Below are 25,189 nucleotides of genomic sequence, written 5' to 3' on the forward strand. Positions count from 1 at the left end.
CTGCAACCTCTGCCTCCCAGGTTCCAGCAATTCTCCTGCCTCAGCCTCCCGAGTAGCTGGGATTGCAGGCATGCGTCACCACACCCGGCTTATTTTTGTATTTTTAGTAGAGACGAGGTTTCTCCATGTTGGCCAGGCTAGTCTTGAACTCCCAACCTCAGGTGATCCGCCCACCTGGGCCTCCCAAAGTGCTGGGATGACAGGTGTGAGCCACCGCACCCAGCCCATTCGTTCTAATTCAAATTCAGCTGTCACTTAAAATTTGATATTAGCTTTTATACCTCAAAATGTAATTGAGAATTCAGTGTCCCCAGGTAATTCTGAATTTATGATCTTTCTTTTCTATTGGTTCCAAAACTGCCATCTGGTGGAGAGGAAGAGGGCATGCACATCTCCGCTTCTTTTTTTTTTTGAGCCTGAGTCTCTCTCTGTCGCCCAGGCTGGAGTGCAGTGGTGCAATCTCGGCTCACTGCAGGCTCTGCCTTCCGGGTTCACGCCATTCTCCTGCCTCAGCCTCCTGAGTAGCTGGGACTACAGGTGCCTGCCACCATGCCCGGCTAATTTTTTGTATTTTTAGTAGAAACGGGGTTTCACCATGTTAGCCAGCATGGTCATGATCTCCTGACTTCTTTCTTGATCCGCCCGCCTCAGCCTCCCAAAGTGCTGAAATTACAGGCATGAGCCACTGTGCCCGGCCTGCTACTTCTAATTTCTTAATTAACTTTATCAGGCTTATTTCCTTCAACTGATGTCAACTTGGCTTTTTAGAACAGTTATTCTCAAAGTATGGTTCTTGGACAAGTACCATCAACATCCCCTGGAAACTGACTAGAAACTGAAATTCTCTGCCCCACCCCAGACCTACTGAACAAGAAACTGTGGGGCCCAGAAATCTGTGTTTAACAAACCCTCCAGGTGGTTACGATGCGTGAAGTTTAAATAAACAACTGTCTTAGATGAGAACTTTATCACTCAGGAACTTTTTGCAATTATCCAATAAAACAAACATGGCCTCACGAAATTAAACAACTACACGCAACTGCTTAAGCAGGAAGAAGACATCACAAAGTAGTGCTTAGTGAAAATTATTATCCCAGAAGTAGGCAAGGTGTGAACAGAGCAGAAAATCAAGTCCAGGAGGCCAATAATTTAGGCATGGGGTGATGAAGAACAGCAGATGTGGAAACAGAAGGGAGTGATATTATTAAGAGTTTTTATAAAGTAAAAACTCAATGGAAAAGAATGTCAAAAATGACTTTAAGATTTCAAGCCAGGACAACCAGGAGAATATAGAAAAGACAGGGAAAGAAGCTAGCTGGTTTGCAGGACGAAATACAAATTCAATTTTGAATTTGAATTTGTACTGACATAAGCAGAAATAGTCAACAGAAGAAAGAGACTAGAGGTTGAAAGAAAAGTTAGAACTAAAGGTATATCTTATGCCACATGCATGTACAATCACTGAGACACTGGAATCTCTCAGCTTTCCGTAAGGAATAAATGAGAAGGCTGCAGTTGAAAACTAATTGCCAGAAGGATGCCAACTGTAACTGTGGTATTGGTCAGCAGCATTTTATTTCTGTATTCTATTTATTTATTTATTTTTAGAGACAGGGTCTCATTCTGTCACCCAGGCTGGAGTGCAGTGGTATGATACATGGGCTCAAATGCAGCCTCAATCTCCTGGACTCAAGCCTCCTGAACAGCTAAGACTACAGGCGCACACCACCACACCTGGCTGATTTTTAAATTTTTTGTAGAGAGACAGTCTATGTTGCCCAGGCTGGTCTCAAATTCATGGGCTGTGATCCTCCAGCCTCAGCCGCCCAAAGTGCTGGCATTACAGACTTGAGTCACCATGCCCAGCCGAGCAGTTTTAAAACTACTAACATTATCTGGATGGAATGGTAGAGATTAAAAAGAAGAAAAACAGAAAAAAACTACTAACATTTAAAAATCAAGACATTTCACCTAAAACTGCACTTTTTCCAGGTTTTCCAGAAAAATCAGTAATAATGGAAACCCTGGGTCTATATTCTATAAGGGTAACAATGGCTGGGGCTGAGAAGCTGCCTTCTCTCTAGAGCACTCTCTCCAGTTCACCAGTCCCCCATGGGGCCATCTAGCCAGCATCTTTCAATGCTTCCTTCTCAGCCTCTGCATTCAGGCTCATGATTCCTAACACAGAAAACAACCTAACAGAGCAACAAAGATTGAGCCTTTGATCAACTAAGAAACAACTAACTAGAAGTAAAAGAGAAGACAGGCAAAGAGCAAGAACCAAAACAAAACAGTTCAGCAGAGGATGGAGGAGATGGAAAAGGCAATGAGGCCTAATAACAACCTAAAAGTACCCTCTTCCTGTTATTTCTATTTTTAGAGACTAGGTTTTTCCATGTTGCCCAGGCTGGAGGGCAGTGGCACAATCATAGTTCACTGTAAACTTGAACTCTGTGGCTCAAGTGATCCTCCCACCTCAGCCTCCCAAGCTGGAAGGATAGGCGTATGCCACCATACCCAGCTAGTTTTTTTATTTCTTATTTTTTGTAGAAACGGGGTCTTGCTATATTGCCCAGGATTGTCTTGAACTCCCATGTTGGTCTCTCAAAGTGCTAGGATTACAGGCATGAACCACCACACCCAGCGAAGAGCAACCTCTCTGATGAGGCTTCCTGACTCCCTCTCCCTATCTAAATCTGGCTCTCATAACTGTACTTGTCCCTTAAGACACTTACCAGAATTGGTAATCAAAAATTACTTTTGTCTAATTATGTGTTTCCTATCTGCTCTCCTTTCAGACTCCAAGGGCCCTACATAAGGAACAGTAGGAACACCAAGTAGTCCAGAGTGGCTACAGGATAATAGAAATGCCTAGAACTGTGCTTCCCAGCAAGTAGAACAGAACAGTAGGTAATTGTTCATCCATGAATATACTGGGGCCAAATCTGTGAAATCCAGACTGGTAAAACTGTATTTAATTGCATAAGCAGAAGGGCACCTCTGTGAGCTTCTGAGAAGAATGGCAGGCACTGAAGTAAAACCTTAGCGAGATTAACCTGGCAATCTTATACAGAAACAATTCACACTGGGAAGAGGAAAAAGTGATTAACTTTGAGACTACTGTTGAAATCTGAATCCACAGGAAGAGGTTAAGGTTTGGGAGTGTGGGAGAACTTAGGTAAGTTTGAGAATCTAGAAGAATGATAGTGCCAAGAGAGACAAAGAGTAAGGGTTATACTTACGTGCAAATTTATTTTTCTTTTCCTTTTTTTTTTTTTTTTTTTTTGAGACATTGTCTCACCCTGTCGCCCAGGCTGTAGTGCAGTGGTGCGATCTCGGCTCACTGCAACCTCCGCCTCCCAGGTTCCAGCAATTATCCTGCCTCAGCCTCCCAAGCAGCTGGGATTACAGGGCCCTGCCACAACACCCGGCTAATTTTTTTGTATTTTTAGTAGAGACGGGGTTTCACTATGTTGGCCAGCCTGGTCTTGAACTCCTGACCTCAGATGATATGCCCGCCTCGGCCTCCCAAAGTGCTGGGATTACAGGTGTGAGCCCCCGTGCCTAGCCCTTAAGTGCAAATTTATATATGAGGTGCAACTGAGGCATTCAGGGGGTTGTGACCAGCATTAGAGCTCAGGGCAAGTCAGGTTAGACAAAAATTTGAGTTACCCTAAGAGAGATGATTTGGGAACCAAAAAAAAAAAAAAAAAAGGCCAAGAGCTAAACTGGCACTGGGGTAAGGAGAGGCGGTGGAGAGTGGCATTAGAAAAGTAGGCCAGTACCGAAGAAGCCAAGGGAGGCCAGAGTTCAAGTGGGGCTGCCCAACACTGTCAACCATGGCCCAAGGCCTTTTTTCCTCTCAGAAACACTTTCCGTGGCACCCTATTCCCTTATGCAGTTGTGGGTTAGGGTATTGTGGACTGGACCATCTTGGCCTCTGCTTTCTAGGATAATACCCACTTCAGGGCTGAGTCTGGAAAAGGCATCTCAGATCAAAGCCCCCAAAATGGTCCTGGCCTCACCTACAGAGTACTGCATCTTGGAACGTGGGGTGGAAGAAAGCCAAGCTGAATTGTGGAAATGACAGATCCTTTCCTAAGTCAGCCAACTTTAACAAACATGTCTTTCCAGTTTGTTTCTCTATTTGCTGTTTGCTGACAACACTGAAAAAGCGGCAGTAACGATTACGTGTACTGATTTTCTTAGCATTTACTAAATCTCTCCATGAGCTGGTGCAAGGACAACTAATTTTAAGGTATTAAAAAAACAAACAGAAAAGCAACTCTTAAATGTTTAACAAAAATTTACTGAGAATTAGGTCTGTGGATACAGTGTTAGACATCTAGACACTTTCCCCTGAAACTATTCTTCTTAAGTCAAGGAAACACCTCCATCCCTTTTCAGGAAACCCAGAAGGCAAACTCTAAGGCTTAAAGAATCCAGTAATTTAAGTCGTCCTTATTTTAAAGAAATAAGGACGGTTCTCCCTTCAAGTGGGCGCAGCTGCTACCTGGTATGACAGTACAGGGCCAGGCAGTGGGCTGTTTTAAGACGCACGCAGCCTAATTTCCTAAAGATGATGGCTACCAGATTTCCTAGGCTGAGCTCAAAGCGCAGTGAGGGGTACTTTCAAAAAGTTAAACAATGTTTGCAAACATGCTCCCCCATGCCACGTTAAATGTCCCTCAACACTAGCCTGAAAGCTCCAAATGCCTATACTGACGCTGCAGCCATGCAAGAAAGCTGAATAAAATCACACCACGGGCAGAGAGAGGTGCAGCAACCGGCAAAGCACCTGTGTGTGCTGGCTGCACAAAACATGCCGCACAATTCCGCTAAGCTAAATCCGTCCGTGTCCCCAAACTGCACCCAACTTTTAAGAAAGGAAAGAAACTGAGGCCAAAAGAATTAAAGTCGTGTGGGGACAAGCCTGAATTAAGAGCCAGAGTGGCAGAAAACCAGAGTGCTGCTGCAAAGAGGATGCTAGAGGGAGAAAGGAAAGACAGGGACGTGGGCTGGGGCTTGGGGAGGGCCAAGGTTGGGGTCTCACAGCTGCGCCTCTGAGCGCGACTCGAAACTTCGACGCCAGCAGTCTCCACCCCCGGCCCTTTTCCCACTGTGGCGAGTGCCGCTGAAGAGCCTGCCCTTGGCCGCTCGCTCTCTCACTCACCTCGACATGAGCCTCCACATCTCCCGCTGCCCCATCGCCAAACACTCCGAAGCTAAAGCAGCAGAGCGAGAATCGCCCGGACCTTTCCAGCGCCTCGCGTGAGCCCCGCCCACCGCCGTCCTGCGCCGCCGGGCACAGATGACAAGTCCTCCAGGAAGCCAGAGCGACCGTTTCCGCTACGCGACGGGGAAGGGCGGGGCAAGAACGACGCCTGGAGGAGATAGTTGAGGGAGAGGAAGGGAGCTGGGACCAGTGCGGGGTGGGCCTGGGATCGGACACCGGGCCAGGGAGAAGGCGGAGAGCGAGCTGAGGCGGAGCGGGAAGAGGGAGGATAGAGCGGACTAGGGCGGATTCGCAGGAAAGGAGATTGCCCTCTAGAGGCTGTTTTAGCCCAAAGCGCAACCTGTTGTCTAGGCTTGGCCTGCCAATTTGACCAGCAGGGACTGATGTGAAAGACTTTTCTGGAATTTTAGTAATTTTTTATTAAAACGTAAACTTAGTATTCTTTGAGACTCAAGTAGAGGAATTACAGTTGATAAAGGACATCGGTGTAGTTTATTCATTCCTAACCCAGTACAGCCGAATTCCTTTAATATTAGGATTGAGACATTTTCATTTTTCTTGGGAAAAGTTACAGATCTCCCACTCTTCCTCAAAGACAGAGTTGTCTGATTAAGACATAATAGATATGTCTTCCCAACTAAAGTAAAAGTTGCTGTTATCAGTGGAAGCATAATTACATTCAGAAAGTAGCTTACTCTTAAACCAACACTTAACTCAACTACTAGGATCCACTGTTAAATTGAGGAAAACGTTCCTCTGCTTCCAGATCCACCCAGATGTCTAGCAGAAGACATTTCATTGCCGCTATTAAATATTGACACATTTATCAGAAAGAAGAAATCCGGTGACAAATTTCAGAGAGGACACATGAAAGGAGTTATTCTTAGTACCTTGATATTTAAAGAGATACACTGTTGAGACTTTGATCAAAAATTACGTTGCTAACCTAGGTCAAATGTAATAACCAAATGCCCACTGAGAAGAGGACAGACAACAGACATCACAGAAGGAACTCCTTACCTGCAATTTACTGGCTACAGGACATCACCATCTGACATCACCATCATGCCTCATTCACTGCGCACAGAAATGAACCAGTCATCTGACCTAGCATGGTTTACTGGAAAAAGCATGGGCTTTCCTGTTAGACAGACTGAGATTCAAATCTTCCTTGCCGCCCTAGCTTCATGTGTGTGAAACCTGAGTCTCACAAGGCCTCATCGTTAGAAGGGCCCTGTGCTTGTTTTAATGCTGTGCTATTAATAATTTTTGAACAAGGAAACACAAATTTTCATTTTACACTAGGCCTGCAAATTATGTAATCAGTCCTACCCCTAGCACACTAATAGTTTAATGACCTTGAGCAAATTATATAGCTTTTCAGAACCTCCATTTTCTCATCTGAAAATGGATGTGCTGATGATTAGAGGTGTTTGTGAAGATCCACTGAAATATAGAAATATGTGCATAAATTACTTAGGACTTCATAGGTATCAAGACCTGTCAGTTATGCCACACCTTCCACCAAGCTGTCCTTCCTATTCCTAAATTCTCTATTTCTTCTAATGATGCTATCGTCTTCTGGCTTCCCGCTCTAGAAACCTCAGTCCTTTAAAGAAAATTATCTTAACATTCTATTTTGAAGATTTTCAAACATATAGTAAAATTATAAAAATTTAAAGCAAACACCTATGTGCTCACCACATAGATTCTACCTAGATTTACATTTTATCTTGCTTTATTCCTTATCCCAAATACCTTATTTTTAAATGCATTTCAAAGTTAATTACAAGCATCGTTTTACTTCTCCCAAAATATGGCATGTGTCTTACTACCTAGAGTTAAATATTTGTTTACATATTTTCCCTTTTGAGACAAAATTTACATACAACGAAATGCACAAATCTTAAGTGTACATTCACTGAGTTTGACAAATGTATACACTTGTGTAACCAAAATTCCTTAGATATAAACCATTGTCATCACCCCAAAAAGTTTCCTCTCACGATTTCCCAGACATTCTCTGCCTACCACTGCCTTCCCCACCCCAACCCCCGCCCCAGAAGCAACCACTGTTCTGTCTCGAGAACCACTGTTTGTTTTGAGACAGGGTCTCACTCTATCACCCAGGCTAGAGTATAGTGCCACAGTCATAGCTGACTGCAGCTTCAACCTCCCTGGGCTGAAGCAATCCTCCCACCTCAGCCCCCTGAGTAGATGGGACTACAGGCACATGCCACCACACCCAGCTAATTTTTGTATTTTTTTTTTTTTTGCGAGATAGGTTCTTGCCATGTTACTCAGGCTGGCCTCCAACTCCTGGGCTCAAGAGATCTCCCCGCCTCGATCTCCCAAAGTGCTAGGATTACAGGTGTTAAATACTGCACCCAGTCTGATTTTTCTCTACCATCAATTAGTTTTGCATTTTCTGAAAATTCATATAAAATGGAATCATACAGTGTGCGCTTTTTGTGTATAGCATTTTTCACTTAGCAAAATGTCCATATCGTGTGTATCGGTAGTTTCCTCCATTTTATTACTGAGTAGTATTTCATTATATGAATACCCCATAGTTTACTGATCTATGCTCCTCCTGATAGATTCCTGGGCTGTTGCCAGTTGGGGCTATTATGAATAAAGCTGCTGTAAACATTCTTGTGTAAATCTATTGTAGACATATGTTTCCTATTCTCTTGGGTAAATATCTATAAATAGAATGTCTTGGTTATAGGGTACATCAATGTTTGGTTTTATGTGAAACAGCCAGACCCTTTTCAAGAGTTTGTATCATTTTGGAAAAGAATTCTGGTGGCATACAATCGATAGAATGAGGAATAATGTTTACAAATGATATATTTGATAAAAGGCTATCTAGAATATGTAAAGAACTATCACAATTTAAATAACCAAATTTTAAAATGGACGACAGATTTGAATATACTATACAGCTTTCCAAAAAAGATATATGAAGGATCAATACTCATATGAAAAGTTGCTCAACATTATTAGCCATCCAGGAAATACACATCAAAACCACAATGACTTCACACCCACCATAATTTTTTAAAAAACAAGTGTTAGTGAGAAGAATTTGGAATCCTCAGACACCACTGGTGATGTACAACAGTGCAGCTATCTTGGAAAAATGTCTGGCAGTTCCTCAAATGGTTAAACAGAGAGACCATATGACCCAACAATTCCATACCTGGGTATTTACCCAAAATAAATGAAAACATAGTCCTCACAAAAACTTGTACATAATGTTTATGGCAGCATAATTGCCAAGAAGTAGAAATAACCCAAATGTCCATCAACTGATGAATAGGTAAAAACAAAAGTCATATATCTGTACAATGAAGTATTATTTGGCAAGAAACAGAAATGAAGTATCGATACATGGTACAACATGAGCAAACATGGAAAACACTGTGCTAAATGAAAGAAGCCAGTCACAATAGACCACATATTATATGATGCCATTTACATGAGTGTCTAGAATAAGCAAATGTGTACAGATAGAAAGTAGATGAGAGGTTGCCTAAGGTTGGAGAGGAGGCAGGAGAATTGGAGAGTGACAGCTAAGCGGCGCAGGGTTTTCTGGTAGAGTAATGAAAATATTCTAAAATGAATAGTGGTGATGGTTGGACTACACTGAAATGAAAATATTCTAAAATGGATAGTGATGACAGTTGGCTGAATCATATACTTTATATGGGTGAATTGTGTGGTATGTAAATTGTATCTTAATTTTTAAATAAAGAATTCTGGTTGCTCCATATTCTCAGCCACATTTTGTATTATCAGGCTTTTAAATTTTAGTCATGCTGGTGTGTGTGTGGTGTTATCTCCTTGTGGTTTTAATTTTCATTTTCCTGGTGTCTAATGATGTTGAGCACTTTTTCATATGCTTATTATCTTCTTTTAATTTTCTTGCCCATTTTTAAATTGGGGTTTTTGTTGTTGTTGTTTTGTTTTTTGGGTTTTTTTTAGACAAAGTTTTGCTCTTGTTTTCCAGGCTGCAGTGTAATAGCACAATCTGGGCTCACTGCAACCTCCACTTCTGGCTAATTTTGTATTTTTAGTAGAGATGGGGTTTCTCCATGTTGGTCAGGCTGGTCTCGACCTCCCGATCTCAGGTGATCCACCTGCCTCGGCCTCCCAAAGTGCTGGGATTATAGGCGTGAGTCACCGCACCTGGCCAAATTGGGTTATCTTTTTATTTGTGTTTGATATTGTCTTTTTTTATTATTGTTCAATTATCTATTTCTGTTACAAATTACCCCTAAAATTTAGCAGCTTAAAGCAACCAACATTTATTGTTTCTCAGAGATTCCAAGGCTCAGGAATCAGGGCGAGACTTAGCCAGGTGGTTCTGGCTCAGGGTCTCTCATGAGGCTGCAAAGCGTTGGCTGGGATTGCAGTCATCTGAATGCTCAGCTTCCAAACTTATGTGGTTGTTGGCAGGTTACAGGTCCTTTCACATAGGCCTCTCCATGGGGCTGCTCACAGTGTGGCAGCTGGCTTCCTCTGGAGAGAAAGAGCCCAGAGAAAGAGCCACCAAGACAGAAGCCACAGTACCTTATAACTGTCACTACTGTTTATTTTATTGGTCACGCGGACCAACCCCAGTACAGTATAGAAGATTTTACAAGAGTTTGAATACTCGGACACAAGGATCCTTTCAGGCTGTTTGAAGGCTGGCTATCATACTTGATTTCATTTTTTTCTTTCCTCATTGCCAATCAGTCATCAAGCCATACTAGTTATTTCTTTGAAAGATCTCTCAGATTTGTTCTATCCTCTCGACACCTCCACTGCTACCATTCTAGGACCCACCTGTAACTCATTCCAGATCTAACTTCTCTCTTGTCCCTCAACCATCACACCCTTCAATTCATTCTGCATTTTACTGAAAAGAAATTTTCCTAAGATACAACTTTTGATGTATTATTAAGCTGCTAAATAATCTCACAATTGTCTATAGCTATGTTTTCCAAAACTAGACACAGTTGACTACTGTGCACTTAAAATGTGGCTAGTATAACTGAGGAACTGAATTTTTAAAAATTTACATTTAAAAACTAAAGCAGTGTTAAAATTTTTATATTGATTACATGTTAAAGTAACAGTATTTTGGATGTATTGGGTTAGAAAAAATATAGTATTTAAATTAACTTTACCTGTGTCTTTTTACCTTTTCAATGGGGCTACTAGAAAATATTAAATTACAGCCAGGGACGGTGGCTCACGCCTGTAATCCCAGCACTTTGGGAGGCTGAAGTAGGTGGATCACCTGAGATCAGGAGTTCGAGACCAACGTGGCCAACTTGGTGAAACCACGTCTCTACTAAAAATACAAAAATTAGCCAGGCGTAGTGGCACATGCCCGTAATCCCAGCTACAGGCTGTTCCTCCCAGGGCTGAGGCAGGAGAATCTCTTGAACCGGGCAGGTGGTGGTTGTAGTGGCCGAGATTGCGCCATTGCACTCCAGCCTGGGCAACAAGAGCAAAACTTCGTCTCAAAAAAAAAGTTAAATTACATATGCAGCTCACATTGTATCTGTATTAAACAACAGTGGTCTAGAACATTCCCTTCAAACTGACTGACTTTTGAGGCAACAGAAACAAGGCTTCACCTTAGCTATCCAACCTTATTTACCATTTACCTGCTCTTATTCCTGTCACATGCATCTCTCCTGGATATCTCTGAGTATATAATGTTGATTTTCTGCCACTGCTCCTCAGCCCATGCAATTCCTTATACCAGGAAAGCCATTCTTCTTTTATCTTCCTCTAAAATTTATTCATCCTAAAGGCTCAAGTCTTATCTTTCTGCAGTAGTATTTTACTGTGACCTCTACTGAACTCTCCTACCTGAATTTCAATTACACTTCTAATTCATAGTTCATTACTTCTCTCTCTCTCTCTCTCTTTCTCTCTCTCTCTCTCTCTCTCTCCCGTCCCCCCACCCCCACCCTTTTGAGATGAAGTCTCACAATGTTGCCCATGCTGGACTCAAATTCCTGGGCTCAAGTGATTCTTCCACTTCAGTCTTCCCAGTAGCCGGTACTACAGGCACACATACTGCACTTGGCTTATGACTTACTTCTTACATGATTTTTTGTCGTAATTTAATGCTAATTTTCTCTCTCAAATTGTACATTCCTTGAGGATAGGAACTGCATCTTATATTTTGTCTGAATCTTTCAAAAACCTAATGCTGGGACATGGTAAGAGAGCTTACAAATTTGATATACTAATTATGAAGGAAATGTTGTATACAAATAACTTTGTTATCTTCTAACCAGTATAAACCTGGCATTAATGTGGAAAAAATAAGGTTGTAAAATTTATTTGTCAAAATGCAAGTGCTCTTTGATATAAGTACCCATAACATGTGAAAGATTATCCAGGAGCCAGCACAAGGGCTGAAGGATAGAAAAGTGACTCCCTCCTGCTTTCCTTTGTTGGAAATCAATGATTGGCAATCAATGAAGGCTCTGGAGAAACTGCCAAAAAGTCATTCTTGTTGGACTGAGGCCCCTCAGCACACCCAGCCCTGTCCCATCCCCCTCTCCCTGAAGCTCTACCACCAATCAAGGATGTCTGCGAATGCCGGGAATGAAATGCAAGATGCTTATTTTAATTGTCCCAATAGCCCACTCCTGGAAGGACTTCTGAGATCCTGCCTTTTCCTAACTCTAACTGGCTGCGTTACCTAGTCAACTCTACCCTGCCTCCTCACTCATGGGGTGAGTAGGAAATCTCAAGACTCAGCCCTCTACCCCTTTCACGCCTCTTGGAAATGTGCTGAAACCCACTCGTTTTCCTTCCTTTGCGTTTGTGATTTTTCTAAAAATTTACAAAATGGTCTTTTGAGTGAAGAGTGTGTTTGACGCCAATGTTCCTTGCCAAGCCAGAGCAAGGTTCTCTGACCCACAGTGAGCTCACTGGTCCCCACCCCAAGGACATAAGCATGGAAGTCTCAGAGTTACTCCTTTGGCCAAGGCCAACTGCGGGATGCATGAATGCACAGAATGTAGACCACCTGCAAGAAGTCCCTGGTGTCTTCCTAAACAAAGAGACCTGGGTCATACAACTAAAGGCCAGAAGTAGGGCATTGCCCAACTACAAAGACAAAAACTGGGGAAAACAGAACTTGATTCCCTGACTCCAAACAGCAGTGTTCATTTCAATTTATCAGTCACAAAATGGTGGTATAGGATACTGTGACAGCTGTAACCCAATAGCACTTAAGGGATTTACCATTTCCTTCTTTGCACTATGGGCATGAATGAGTATCCTTATGGATCCCAAGGTTTTGGAGGTACCAGCAGTTAGGTAATGAAATCCTCTGGATCCTTTCCCTTCCTTTTTGCTTGGTATCCAAAGCAAGTTAAATCAGCCCTGTTGCAAGGCTAGTATTCATCAGATAAGCATCAGTATGGCTATGTGATTGTTAAGACATTGAAATACTTCCAAAATGATTGGTAAATAGCCACTGCTCACTGCCAGACAACCTATTTCCTTGGGCCCAAAGGATTCCCAAGAGGGTACTGATGAAGAAACCAACCTGGCACCTGCCAGGTGACTGGCCATAGCTGACTACACTAGACTCCATCCCATGTGCTCATAGTGGGCCCAGATCCTTTCAGAGATGGCGCTCCTTGTGATAGTGCTTGCATACCAGAAGGGATCCATGGTGTCCATCATGCTGTTCCTTCCAGGGCTGAGACCACCTGCTGCAGGCTGGCACACACAGACTTACCCCCAGGGCACTTTAATGTACCATAGCTCTTCAGTATTTTGAATATTACTCTTGCCTTTTTGTATGCTTGTGCTAATTATTTTGTGCAACCCAAAGAACAGGACTGGACCCATGCATTATGGTGGAAATATTGAAAGGATCACATAGGTTAAACTGGGAACTGAAAGTATTTGGAAGGGGAGCCACATCTGGGGCCCTTTCTTCTCTATCTCCCTCTCTTGTTGGCCGCATGGAACCTCATGCAAACTTGCGGAATGTCTGCTTCTATTTGGTGCTTTGTCTAATCATGGAGGGGCTACTATGATCCAGGTGCCGTGTTAGTGTTAGGCTCTGAAGGTTACATGGAGCCATGGAAGCACACAGTAGGGCCACCTGTTATAGTGTTGGAATCAGAGAAAGCTTCCCAGGAAAGGTAACTGTTTTAGATAGAGAAACTCTGCGCACATGAAGCATAATAGGTGACTCCAGCATTTTGACAGTGGCACAATAGAGGTAGGGAAGGGTCAGATCTCTAGGGACTATGAAGCCTGTCTAAGGGTATTTAAGCAGAAAGATGACATAATCGGATTTGACTTCTATCAGTATCACTTTGAAGCAGGGCCAGCAGACCAGATAAAACTGATCTCCCTATATGTTTTCTGTACCTTCATACTAATTTGACTTCCAAGAGATTTTTATTTGCCTTCGCTTGTCTGATTCCAACTCTACTTCATGACATCATCTCGTAATATTGCTTTTAAGTAGTTATTTTTTACATTTCTATTTTGCTTTTATCACACTTGCTAATTGATTAATCTGTTTCTCATTTTCTGAACTCAGCAGAGCAATCTGATTAGCCTAGTGTAACTTTTTTGAGCTGTGAATGGACCAACTTGGATCAAGAGGCCATGGAGTTTAATCATCCATTTACATACTGGGAATGTTCGTGGGTTCCAAGATTATGTGGGTCTGGCAGGCAATTATGGCTTATTTCTCAGATCATCAACCAGTATCCATGCTCAGAGTGTTGATTCAAATAGCAGCTGATAAGCATAGGAGCATTTATAAAATTGGAAAAATTTTAAATAAAGATAGTTCTGTTAGACCAAAAAATGTGTGTATACATGTGCAGAAACATTTTAGAGAAATGCACACCCAAAATGTTAACAGTGGTTATCCTTGGGTGATGGTGAAAATACGAGTGACTCGCTTCTTCTCTATAATTATCTACATTTTCCATTGTGTCACTTGAGACTAGATAGTTGTTTTGTAACAAATATAAAAGTGGTTTTTAAGGAAATCAGGGAGCATTACACATATCTGCCACATTTTTCCTTATGGCTAATTCCCAAAATACCTTTTGGACAAGTTTTGTCTTTACTACATGCACTTGATTTCTAGTGAGTTGCCACTAGATGGTGAATATACCACATCAAACAAGATTGAAAGGCTTCCATGTTTTCAATAAGCTAATCCCTCCAAATGAAATTTCTTAGAAAAAAAAGTATTAATACATTTTTCAACTTTGAGATATGGCATACCAAAATATGTCTCTAAAGATTGAAATAAAAATACATACGTAACACATTCACAACATAACACTGACATTATAAAGACTTTGTACTGTATTTTCCAAGAACACAAGCCTTGGTGCACAGAAATAGTACAATGTCCATTTGTAGATTTAACATAATTTACATATTTCTAGTATGCAATATCAAATTATCTTTATTATTTAAAAATATTCATTTTATGAAGATATAGTCTTGACCTCACTTTAGCAATAAATATTTAAATTTAGCATTAAAACATTCCCAAATGAGTAAATTGATCTGTTCTGCTAAGTTTGATAAGTTAGTTTACAAATTCTGTGATGTTCCATGAAACTAGTATCACCCCGATACCAAAATCAGGCAAGAACACACAAAAAAATTAATCTCTACAGGCCAATATCGCTGTTGAACATAGATGCCAAACTCCTCAACAAAAATACTTGCAAACCCAACCGAACAGCACATAAAAAAGATAATTCATCATGATCAAGTGGACTTTATTCCAGGGATGCGAGGATGATTCAACATTCTCAAATCAATAAATGTGATTAACCACATCAACAGAATTAAAAACAAAAACCATTTGATCATCTCAACAGATGCAGAAAAAGCATTTGATATAAACCATCATCCCTTTATGATAAAAACTCTCAACAAACTAGATACCTCAAAATAATAAATGCCATATATGACAAACCCACAACCAACTGATACTCATACTGAATGAGGAAAAGTAGAAAGCATTCCCCCTAAGAGCTAGAACAAGACAGGGAAGTCCGCTCTCACCACTGCTATTCAACATAGTACTGAAATTACTAGCTAGAGCTATCAGGCAAGAGAAATAAATAAAGGACATCCCAACAAATTATCTCTGTTCATTGATGACATAATCTTATACCTAGAAAATCCTAAAGACTTCTCCAAAAAGACTCATAGACTTGATCAACAACTTCAGTAAAGTTTTAGGATACAAAATCAATGTGCAAAAATCAGTATCATTTTTATACACCAAATATTTTCAAGCTGAGAACTAAAGCAAAAGTTCAATCCCATTTATAATAGCCACACAAAAGAATAGAATACCAGAATATATTTAACTAACCAGGTGAAAGATCTCTACAAGGAAAACTACAAAACACTGATGAAAGAAATCATACATAACACAAACAGATGAAAAAAATCCCATGCTCATGGATTGAAAGAATCAATGTCCTTAAAATAACCTGCCCAAAGCAATCTGCAGATTCAACACAATACCTATCAAATTACCAATGTCATTCTTCACAGAATTAGAAAAAAACTATCCTAAAGTTGACATGGAACCAAAAAAGAGCCCAAATAACCAAAACAACCCTAAGCAACAAAAACAAAGCCAAATGGCCTTACATTACTTCAAATTATACTATAAGGCTACAGTAACTAAAACAGCTTAGTACTGGTACAAAAAGACACACATAGATTAATGGAACAGAATAGAGAACCCCAAAATAAAGCCATATACCTACAACCAGCTGATCTTTGACAAAGTTGACAAAAATAAACCACGGGGAGAGGGCACCCTATTCATTAAATGGTGCTAGGAAAATTATCTAGTCATATGCAGAAGAATGAAACTGGACCCTTATCTCTCACCATAGACAAAAATTAACTCAAGCTCGATTAAAGACCTAAATGTAAGACCTGAAACTATAAAAGTCCTAGAAGAAAACCTAAGAAATATTCTTTTGGACATTGGGTTAGGCAAAGAATTTATGACTAAGACCCCAAAAGCAAATGCAATGAAAACAAAAATAGACAAATGGGAATTAAACTAAAAAGCTTCTGCACAGCAGAAGAAATAATCAGCAGAATAAACTGACAACCTACAGTATTACCTAAGTAATGAGGTACCTTATATTACAGAAGGACATTATTTAACCGATTAAAAGACGGTATAATCACCACATGAGAGATCTATTTCTTATCTCCTCTTGCCCTTTCAGTCTCTTGTAGAAACTATTTGCAAATTATGCCTCTGACAAAGTACTAATATCCAGAATCTACAAGGAACTCAAACAAATCAACAAGAAGAAAACAAAAAAATCCCATAAAAAAGTGGGCACTTCAGGAATTTGAGGCTACAGTGAGCTATGATTGTACCACTGCACTCTGCACTCTACACTGGGCGACATAGCAGGGCGATTTCTTGCCAACAACAACAACAAAAAAGTTGGTAAAGGACATGAACAGACATTTCTCAAAAAAAGACAAACAAGAAGGCAAAAAACATATGAAAAATGCCAGTAAGAATAGCTATTATTAAAAAATTATAAAACAACAGATGGTAGCATGGATGTGGAGAAAAGGGAGCCCTTATACACCATTAGTGGGAGTGTAAATGAGCACAAGGTCTATAGAAAATAGTATAGAGATTTCTCAACCTACCATTCAACCCAGCCATCCCACTATTAGGCATCTACCCAAAAGGAAAGAAATCATTATACCAAAAAGCCACCTGCACTTGTATGTTTATGATGGCACATTCACAATTGCAAAGTCATGGAATCAACCTAAGTGTTCATCAATGGATGAATCGATTTTTTTTAATGTGGTATATATACACCATGGAATACTATGCAGTCATAAAAAAGAATGAAATCATGTCCTTTGCAGCAACGTGGATGGAGCTGGAGGCCATTATTCTAAGTGAAATAATTCAGAAACAGAAAATCAAATACTGTGTGTTCTTACTTACCGATGGGAACTACACCAAGGGTACACATGCACATAAAGATGAAAATAATAGACACTGGGGACTCCATAAAGGGGGAGGTTGAGATGGGGGTAAAGGTTAAAAAAAATTTACCTATAAGGTACAATGTTCACTATTTGGGTAATGGGTATGCTAGAAGCCCAAACCTTACTGTTTTGTAATATATCCATGTAACAAATCTGCACGTGTACCCCTGAATCTAAAATAAGTAAATAAACTTTTTAAAAGAGAAAAAACAACCCAATTCTCTGATATTAGCAAGTCCCAGGGAAGTATAATCAAGAAGATCTTCTGTAAAAATTATGGCCATTAAGCTCCACTGGGTTTCCCTATAATTGCTTGCATGTATGTATACATAGCAATAATAATATGTAAGTAGTATATAATTTTTTATGGTATGTTACAGTATATATATACTTCCCTCTGATGGACCCTAGATTCCTCAATATTTGATATTTCTTTCAGGAAGGGGAAATAAAAGCAAATGAGTGTTGAGATGGTATGTTTTTCCACTTATATGGGAAAACGTTGAGTCCTTTACAGTCTCATTTATATTGTCCTGGTATTTAAGTGGCTGAGGCTTTCTACTATTCTAAATACTATATTCTCTTTTCCTATGGCAGATAAAGAAGGAGGTAAGGAAAAAGAAAATAGTAAATATTGATATTCTGTTTTCTGATATTCACCTACGAGGTTCAGAAACCCTCCTTTGAAACTCTTGCCTCAAACTCCTAAATTTAAAAGGAAAAATGACTCATCCCACAATACTAGTGGTAAAATTAATTTAAATTTGTATAATTTCTGCCTACATTTAGGAGCAAAAAACTCAGAGCACAAAGACAGTGGAAGGCAAGACAGCAATGTTTGATATGTGTTACTAAGATTCAAAGTTGCTGGGCACAGTGGCTCATGCCTGTAATCCCAGCACTTTGGGAGGCCAAGGCAGGCGGATTATGAGGTCAGAAGATCGAGACCATTCTGGCTAACATGGTGAAACCCCATCTCTACTAAAAATGCAAAAAAATTAGCCGGGCCTGGTGGCAGGTGCCTGTAGTCCCAGCTACTCAGGAGGCTGAGGCAGGAGAATCGCTTGAACCTAGGAGGCAGAGGCTGCAGTGAGCTGAGATTGCACCACTGCACTGCAGCCTGGGCAACACAGCAAGACTCTGTCTCAAAAAAAAAAAATTCAAAGTCAATGAGGTAGGAAATAATTTTCAGCTGATGAAAGATTTATGATAAATGGTAATATCAAAGCTTTTTTCCCCCAGTTTTGAAAACAAATTAGACAGCTGCTGCTGTACACTGTCTCCTAGACTCTGGAGTCAAAACCTCTATACTCATCCGTAGATAAGACTGTCTAAACGAAGAGAACGGGAGACCAGAGATGCAGTGAAGTAAGTGGTAACAGGGAATTAGCTTCCTTTTCCTCATCTTGGTATCAAGCAGTGGGTCTCCAACTTTCATTTAACTCCTTGATCCTCACAGAAGTAACTATTAACTGCATTTGTTGCTATTTCCAAGATAAAATTTAACTGCATATGTCAAGTAATATATGGTTGACCCTTGAACAACATGGATTTGAACTGCGTGGGTCCACTTACAAGTGGAGTTTTTGCAACCAAACACAGATCAAAAATACAATATTTGAGGGGTGTGAAACCCGCCTATAAAGAGGGCTGAATTTTTGTACACACGGGTTCTGCTGAGTCAGCTGCTGGGCTTTAGGATGCTCGGATTTTGGTATCCATAGTGGGAGGAGTGTTGGAGATCCCGGAACCAAGTATCCCGTGGATATCAAGGGACGACTATATTTAAGCTTTCTTCATAACCTTGTGGAAAGAGTAAAAGAAGGAAAAAATGTGTATGAGGGAGTAGGGGGGTAGGGGGAATGTTAGGAAGAAAGAAACTATGTGAACTAAGTTCAAAAATAACCGTGTGTGTTCTTTCTGATTTTCCAGTGTTTTCTTTCCATTTATAACAGTTCATTTGTGGAAACTCTAGATTAATCACAATAAGCAAACATTTCACTGTTGGCACATTCTATTACAAGACTTGTGAAAAGCATTTAGGATCAAATACACAATACGTATGAAGGGATTTGAAAGTTAAAATTGTTTTTAAGTTGTGAGGTGTTAGGAGTAACAGTACAATCCCATTTTCCCAAATATATTTAAAATGTCTCTACAGTGTTAACTAAATGACACACCTTATATCACAGAAGGAAATTACTTAACAAATTCATAAGACAGTATAATCAGCATATGAGAAATCTACCTCTTCTTGTCTCCTCTTGCCTTTCCAGTCTCTTGTTGGCTTAAGTTTTTACCAGAATGATTTGGTAATATCAGGTGTGGAAGAGACAGAATGGGTGCGGTTTAGGAAAAGAATTTGATTCTGTGTATTGGACATTTTAAAGAAGGCTCTTAAAGCTCAATTTTTAATGCTTAAGAAATTAAGTGACTTTTAAATGCACTATTCCCTATGAAATTAAATACATACTCATACTTGCCACAAGATATCAAAAGATAGACTGCCAAAATATTCCAAAAATAAAGGTAGGCAAACTTGTTCGAAAGCAAAATACACAAAATGGGGTAAGCAATCAGGATGTAAATATTCAACATAGCAAAGTATGCTATAAAATCATTTTACAGACTAAAATGTATCAGGGAGGATCCAAGAATAAGTTGATTTTAGAGTGGTCTGTGGAAAACTAAAATAAACAAGAAAATATCTAGGGAAGTTTAAGAATGGGAGGAAATGAGTCATTGATAACATGCTTGCTCCAGAGAATAACCTTTGTACCAAACGGCAGAGAACTGACATCTAATCAGCAGAGGTTGGCCTTGGCAATTTATGAAGGAATGTCCAGAGGGAGCACAGGGAAAGGCAGTCCAATGATCCTTCCCTGAATTTTTTACTCTTCGATGTCAGCCTTTAATTCCCTTGAGATGGGGGAATTCAAATCCTAAGGATTCGTAAACTCCAAGGCTTTTGCATTTACTATATTTAACATCTGAGAATTTAGTAAACAACACTTCTGTGGAAAGGTAAGTGAAAAAAAAAGATAATTTCCATTTTATGAAGTTTAACGTATATGCAGTTTGGGTGTGTATGCATATGTGTGTGTGGATAGAGTGTGATAAAATAAAGATTAAAAACTCAAGGCCCAATGAAAGCTTTTAGAGAGATGCCTATATTCCCATGCCTTCATGACTGTAAATATATCCGCTATGACATACACTAGAAATTTATCCTTTGCTTTTGATATCTTAGCTACTTGTATCACTCAGGACCACATTCTACTCCCACTAGTTTACATAGGTTAGTAACCTTGCACCGTACCTTAAAAACACTCAGAGTTTTAAATGTTCTATCACAAATGTTAAGGATTCCTTCCCTGAATCATAAATGTGCTTTGCTTTCATTTTACAATCTTTTCTAAGGCAGGTATTAATGATTTATATTAGTTAATGATTTAAAAGGAACACAAAAATAAGATTGTGCAACATGGAGTTAGGAATCTCTTACAACTTTATCAGTTCAAGTCTGGTCCTTGTTGTGAGTCAACCACATTTTTAAACTACCTAATAGCCTATGGTCAAGTCATTTTTACATATGCCTAACAAAAGAGATATAGGTGACAAGTGCTGTAAAACTTTTTTTTTTTTTTTTTTTTGAGACAGGGCTTCACTCTGTTGCCCAGGCTGGAGTGCAGTGGCACAATTTTGGCTCACTGCAACCTCTGCCTCCTGGGTTCAAGAGATTCTCCCACCTCAACCTCCCAAGTAGCTGGGACTACAGGCACACAACACCACACCTGGCTAATTTTTGTATTTTTTGTAGAAATTGGGTTTCACCATGTTGGCCAGGCTGGTTGGTCTCGAACTCCTAACCTCAAGGGATCCACCTGCCTTGGCGTCCCAAAGCATTGGGATTACAGGTGTGAGCCACCACACCCGGCCTGCAAAACTTATTATAGTCCAGTGAACTACAGTCAACACCAATTTCAAGTTTCCAGTAGCTGATTTCAAGTTATGAGGTGGAGCAATGGCAAGCCCACAGTGCTGATCCGTGTGACAATTGGTAACTTCAATTCTAGTTTGATGTGATTGACATGACTGAGGAAAGGATATGACTGAGTCCAGAAAGGTTGAGAGTTGCCTACTGACATTGCTACCATTCACCTTCCTTATTCTAGAGGTCTTGGCTAATGTGTCATTAAAAAACGTATTTCAAAGGAATACTTCATGACAATGAAGTGCTCATATGTGGTCATTAGACAACAGCTTACAAAACAATATGTTTAGTAATATTTGCAAAAACAATACATACGTACACACAGAGAGATGACTGGAAAGTTATGCCCTGAAATGTTACAACTGTGGTACATAGAGTAGGTTTTATTTCCTTCTTTATACTTTTTCACATTTTTCAGTTTCCACAAATTTTTCTTCATAATGTGTTACTCTTTTATTTATTTATTTATTTTTACTTTAAGTTCCGGGATACATGTGCAGAACGCGCAGGTTTGCTAAATAGGTATATGTGTGCCATAGTGGTTTGCTGCACCTATCAACCTGTCACGTGGGTTTTAAGCCCCACATGCATTAACTGTTTGTTCTGATGCTCTCCCTCCTCTCAACCCCTCTCCCACAGGTCCTGGTGTATGTTGTTCCCCTCTCTGTGTCCATGTGTTCTCATTGTTCAACTCCCACTTATGAGTGAGAACATAAGGTGTTTGGTTTCCTGTGTTAGTTTTCTGAGGATGATGGCTTCCAGCTTCATGATCTCATTCTTTTTTATGGCTGCATAGTATTCCATGGTGCATACGTACTACATTTTCTGTATCCAGTCTATCATTGATGAAAACTTGGGTTGGTTCCATGTCTTTGCTATTGTGAATAGTGCAATGCATTACTTTTATAAACACAAACAAGTCACTTGAAAAGAGTAAATAAATTTCATCTCGAGATATAAATATTAAAAATATTTTGAAAAAGTGAATTTGAGCAGGAAATTACCCTATTGTTATTAAAATGCTATGCCATTGACACAGTAATCCAAAGAAGGATGAATGAAACTAAATAGAGGATCCAGAAATACGGCCTAGTGCATAAAAGAAGTTAGTTTATGATACATCAGTCATCACAGAATTGTGGGAAAAAATGTTTGCTCAATAAAACTTAAATAGTAAATAGTAAAAAAAAAAATTTGAGGAAATATGAATGAACATTGATCTGATCTTTGATTTAAAAGGATCTTAGGCATATAAACAAGAAAAAAATCCAGAGATTTGACTAAATAAAAACTTTTTAAATTTTGTAAATAATAAAAACACGTAAAACTAGGAGGCAAACTAAGAAAAAGTATTTGCCACAAATGTGATAAAAGGTTGTGACAAATGATTAATTCAATTGTTAATTGGATTAAGCAAGATAAATAATAAGACTACAATATTGCTACTCTGTGGACATCATGAAAGCACAGACATAATGTGTTGTTCATTAAACCATTAGCATAATGATCAGAACATCATACAAGGAATTCTTATGTATTGATGAATTGAGAAATGGTCAAACATGAAAGTATGACTGAAAAAATGTAGAAGGTGGTAGAGGAGAAGGGAAAGTATCAATGGCCAAGAGACGTGGGAAAATAGTTTATCAGTAATGAAAATGCAATTAAAAGTATGATGAGAAGTCAGGAGAGGTTTTTTGGCATTCCGTATGTGGTAACAGATGCAGTCATGAGATGGGTCACATCATTCACAGTGAGGAGTGTCTTGAATAGGTAAAATCATATTGTCAACCGAAATTCTAGGAATCTAACCTAAAGAGACACAACAGACACTTGATACTTAGGAAGGGTATATCTTCCAGACTCTAGGATTTTCCAAATCTGTGTTTTCACACTGTGTTCCAAGGAGCCCTGGGGTTCTGCAGAGGCATCCCAAAGTCGGCTTCAAAGATAGGAAGAAGGTTTCCCCAATGCTGCCTCAACCAGAGCAATTTGACATTTATCTAATTTGTATGTTAGATTACATGTAAGAACTTTTTCTTAAAGATTCCACTGAAAACATCAAAATGTGGACACCACTGTACTGCATATATAATTTCTTCAATAAAATGCAATGGAGCATTACTTCTCAAAAACTACCGGAGAAGTGGAGAATAGTCAGAGTGTTATATTCCCAAACACTAGCCTCACAGCATTAACTTAAATCCCTGTTTCAGGAAATGTGTAAATCACTCTATAATTACCTTGCAAATAGTCCAAAGCTCGGATATAAAATCTGCAAATATCCAGGCCCTGTTGCAGTAAGGATAAAAGATTTGTGTTCTATGATGATCAACTGTTTCCTTTAATATATTTAGTCTGTCATAACAGGAATCAATTTCCACTCAGATGTTTCAGCTGAAGAGACTTTATTGCGGGAACTATTTATAGAAGTTAGGGTTAGGGTTGGATGAAAGGAAACAAGAAACATGGAGGTACCCACGAGTTAGCACAGCTAGGCCTGAAGAAATAAGGGGAGGGAATCACGTTAGTAGAGCCCAGTGAAAGCTGGCACAGTGGAGCAGGGCTGCCTTGCAGGAGGAGCCTTCAAGGGACAAAGCCAGAAGCAGGAAAAGAGGTGGTGAAACATATCCTAACCTTTTTTCCTTTTCCATCCTCCAATCTACTGATGGTGTTACCCATTGGTCAAAACCAACTGGCATGAGACCCCAGCTGGAATAGTTTATGAAAAATTCCACCTTCTGAGGCACAGAGTCTAGCAGAGAAGAGCAGAAGATGGCACTAAAACACAACAAGTGGAGAATAACCAGCATATTTATAACAGAGAAATACAAGTCCCCCCTTACCTGTGGGGGATACGTTTCAAGACCCCTCATGGATATCTGAAACTGCAGATAGTACTGAACCCTTTATATACAATGTTTTTTCCTATACATATCTATCTATGATTAAGTTATTAATATAAATAAGGCACAATAAGAGATTAACAACAATTACTGCTAATAAAATAGAATAGCCAGGCACAGTGGCTCATGCCTGTAATCCCAGCTCTTTGGAAAACCGAGGCGGGAGGATTACTTGAGGCCAGGAGTTCCTGGGCAACAGAGTCAGACTCCATCTGCATAAAAAATTAAAAAATTAGCTGGGCGTAGTGATGCACACCTGCAGTCCCAGCTACTTGGGAGGCTGAGGCAGGAAGATCACTTGAGCCAAAGAGTTTGAGGCTGCAGTGAGCTATGATTGCACCTTTGCACTCCAGCCTGGGTGACAGAATGAAGCCCTGTCTCTAAAAATAAAACAGAAAAGTAAAATAAGAACAGTTATACAAATATATTTTAATAAAAGTTATACACTGTGGCCATAACTTTTGCAGTTTGAGGTACAACAGCAAAACTAACATGAATTTCTTTTTCCTTCACAATTTCACAGGTAGAAGATTCATTCTTATCATAGATCTTAGCGACCTCAGCATATGGATTTTCTTTCTTTCCTTACTAATTCAAAAACTTTTGGGTTTTCACTTAAAAGAAGCACTTTATGACTTTTCTTTGGCATACCCAAATTGCCAACATTACTACTCTTGTGTTTAGGGGCCATTATTAAGTTAAATAAGTGTTACTTGGACATAAGTACTGCAATACCTTGACAGTAGGTCTGACAACCAAGCCAACTACAAAGTGACTAACAGACAGGGGAGCATCTACAGTGTGGACACACTGAACAAGAGGGATGACCCATGGCCTGGACAGGATACAGCAGGATGGTGCACAATGTAAAACTTATGAATTGTTTTATTTCTGGAATTTTTCATTTAATATTTTCAGATCTTGGTTGATCATAACTGAAACCTTGGAAGCAAAACTACAGATAAGGGGAGACTA

The 25,189-nt window shown here is 39.8% G+C and overlaps 1 protein-coding gene across 5 annotated transcripts in view; it reads right to left on the reverse strand.

The window, feature by feature from the left end:
- Positions 1-25,189, reverse strand: part of HIBCH (3-hydroxyisobutyryl-CoA hydrolase) — a 140,757-nt gene that overhangs the window by 109,627 nt on the left and 5,941 nt on the right. Inside the window, exon 1 of one of the 5 annotated variants that reach the window (XM_515988.9) lies at positions 5,174-5,535. The exons of 3 other annotated variants lie outside the window; for them this stretch is intronic. In XM_515988.9, coding sequence (XP_515988.3) covers positions 5,174-5,208 — 35 coding nt within the window. In that variant the 5' untranslated portion in view covers positions 5,209-5,535. Of the gene's footprint in view, positions 1-5,173; positions 5,536-25,189 lie in introns of those variants that run through there. One more of the 5 variants, XM_009443882.5, reaches the window with a different exon arrangement.

This window comes from Pan troglodytes, chromosome 13 (genome assembly GCF_028858775.2).
Source record: "Pan troglodytes isolate AG18354 chromosome 13, NHGRI_mPanTro3-v2.0_pri, whole genome shotgun sequence".
NCBI classification, from domain to species: Eukaryota; Metazoa; Chordata; class Mammalia; order Primates; family Hominidae; genus Pan; species Pan troglodytes.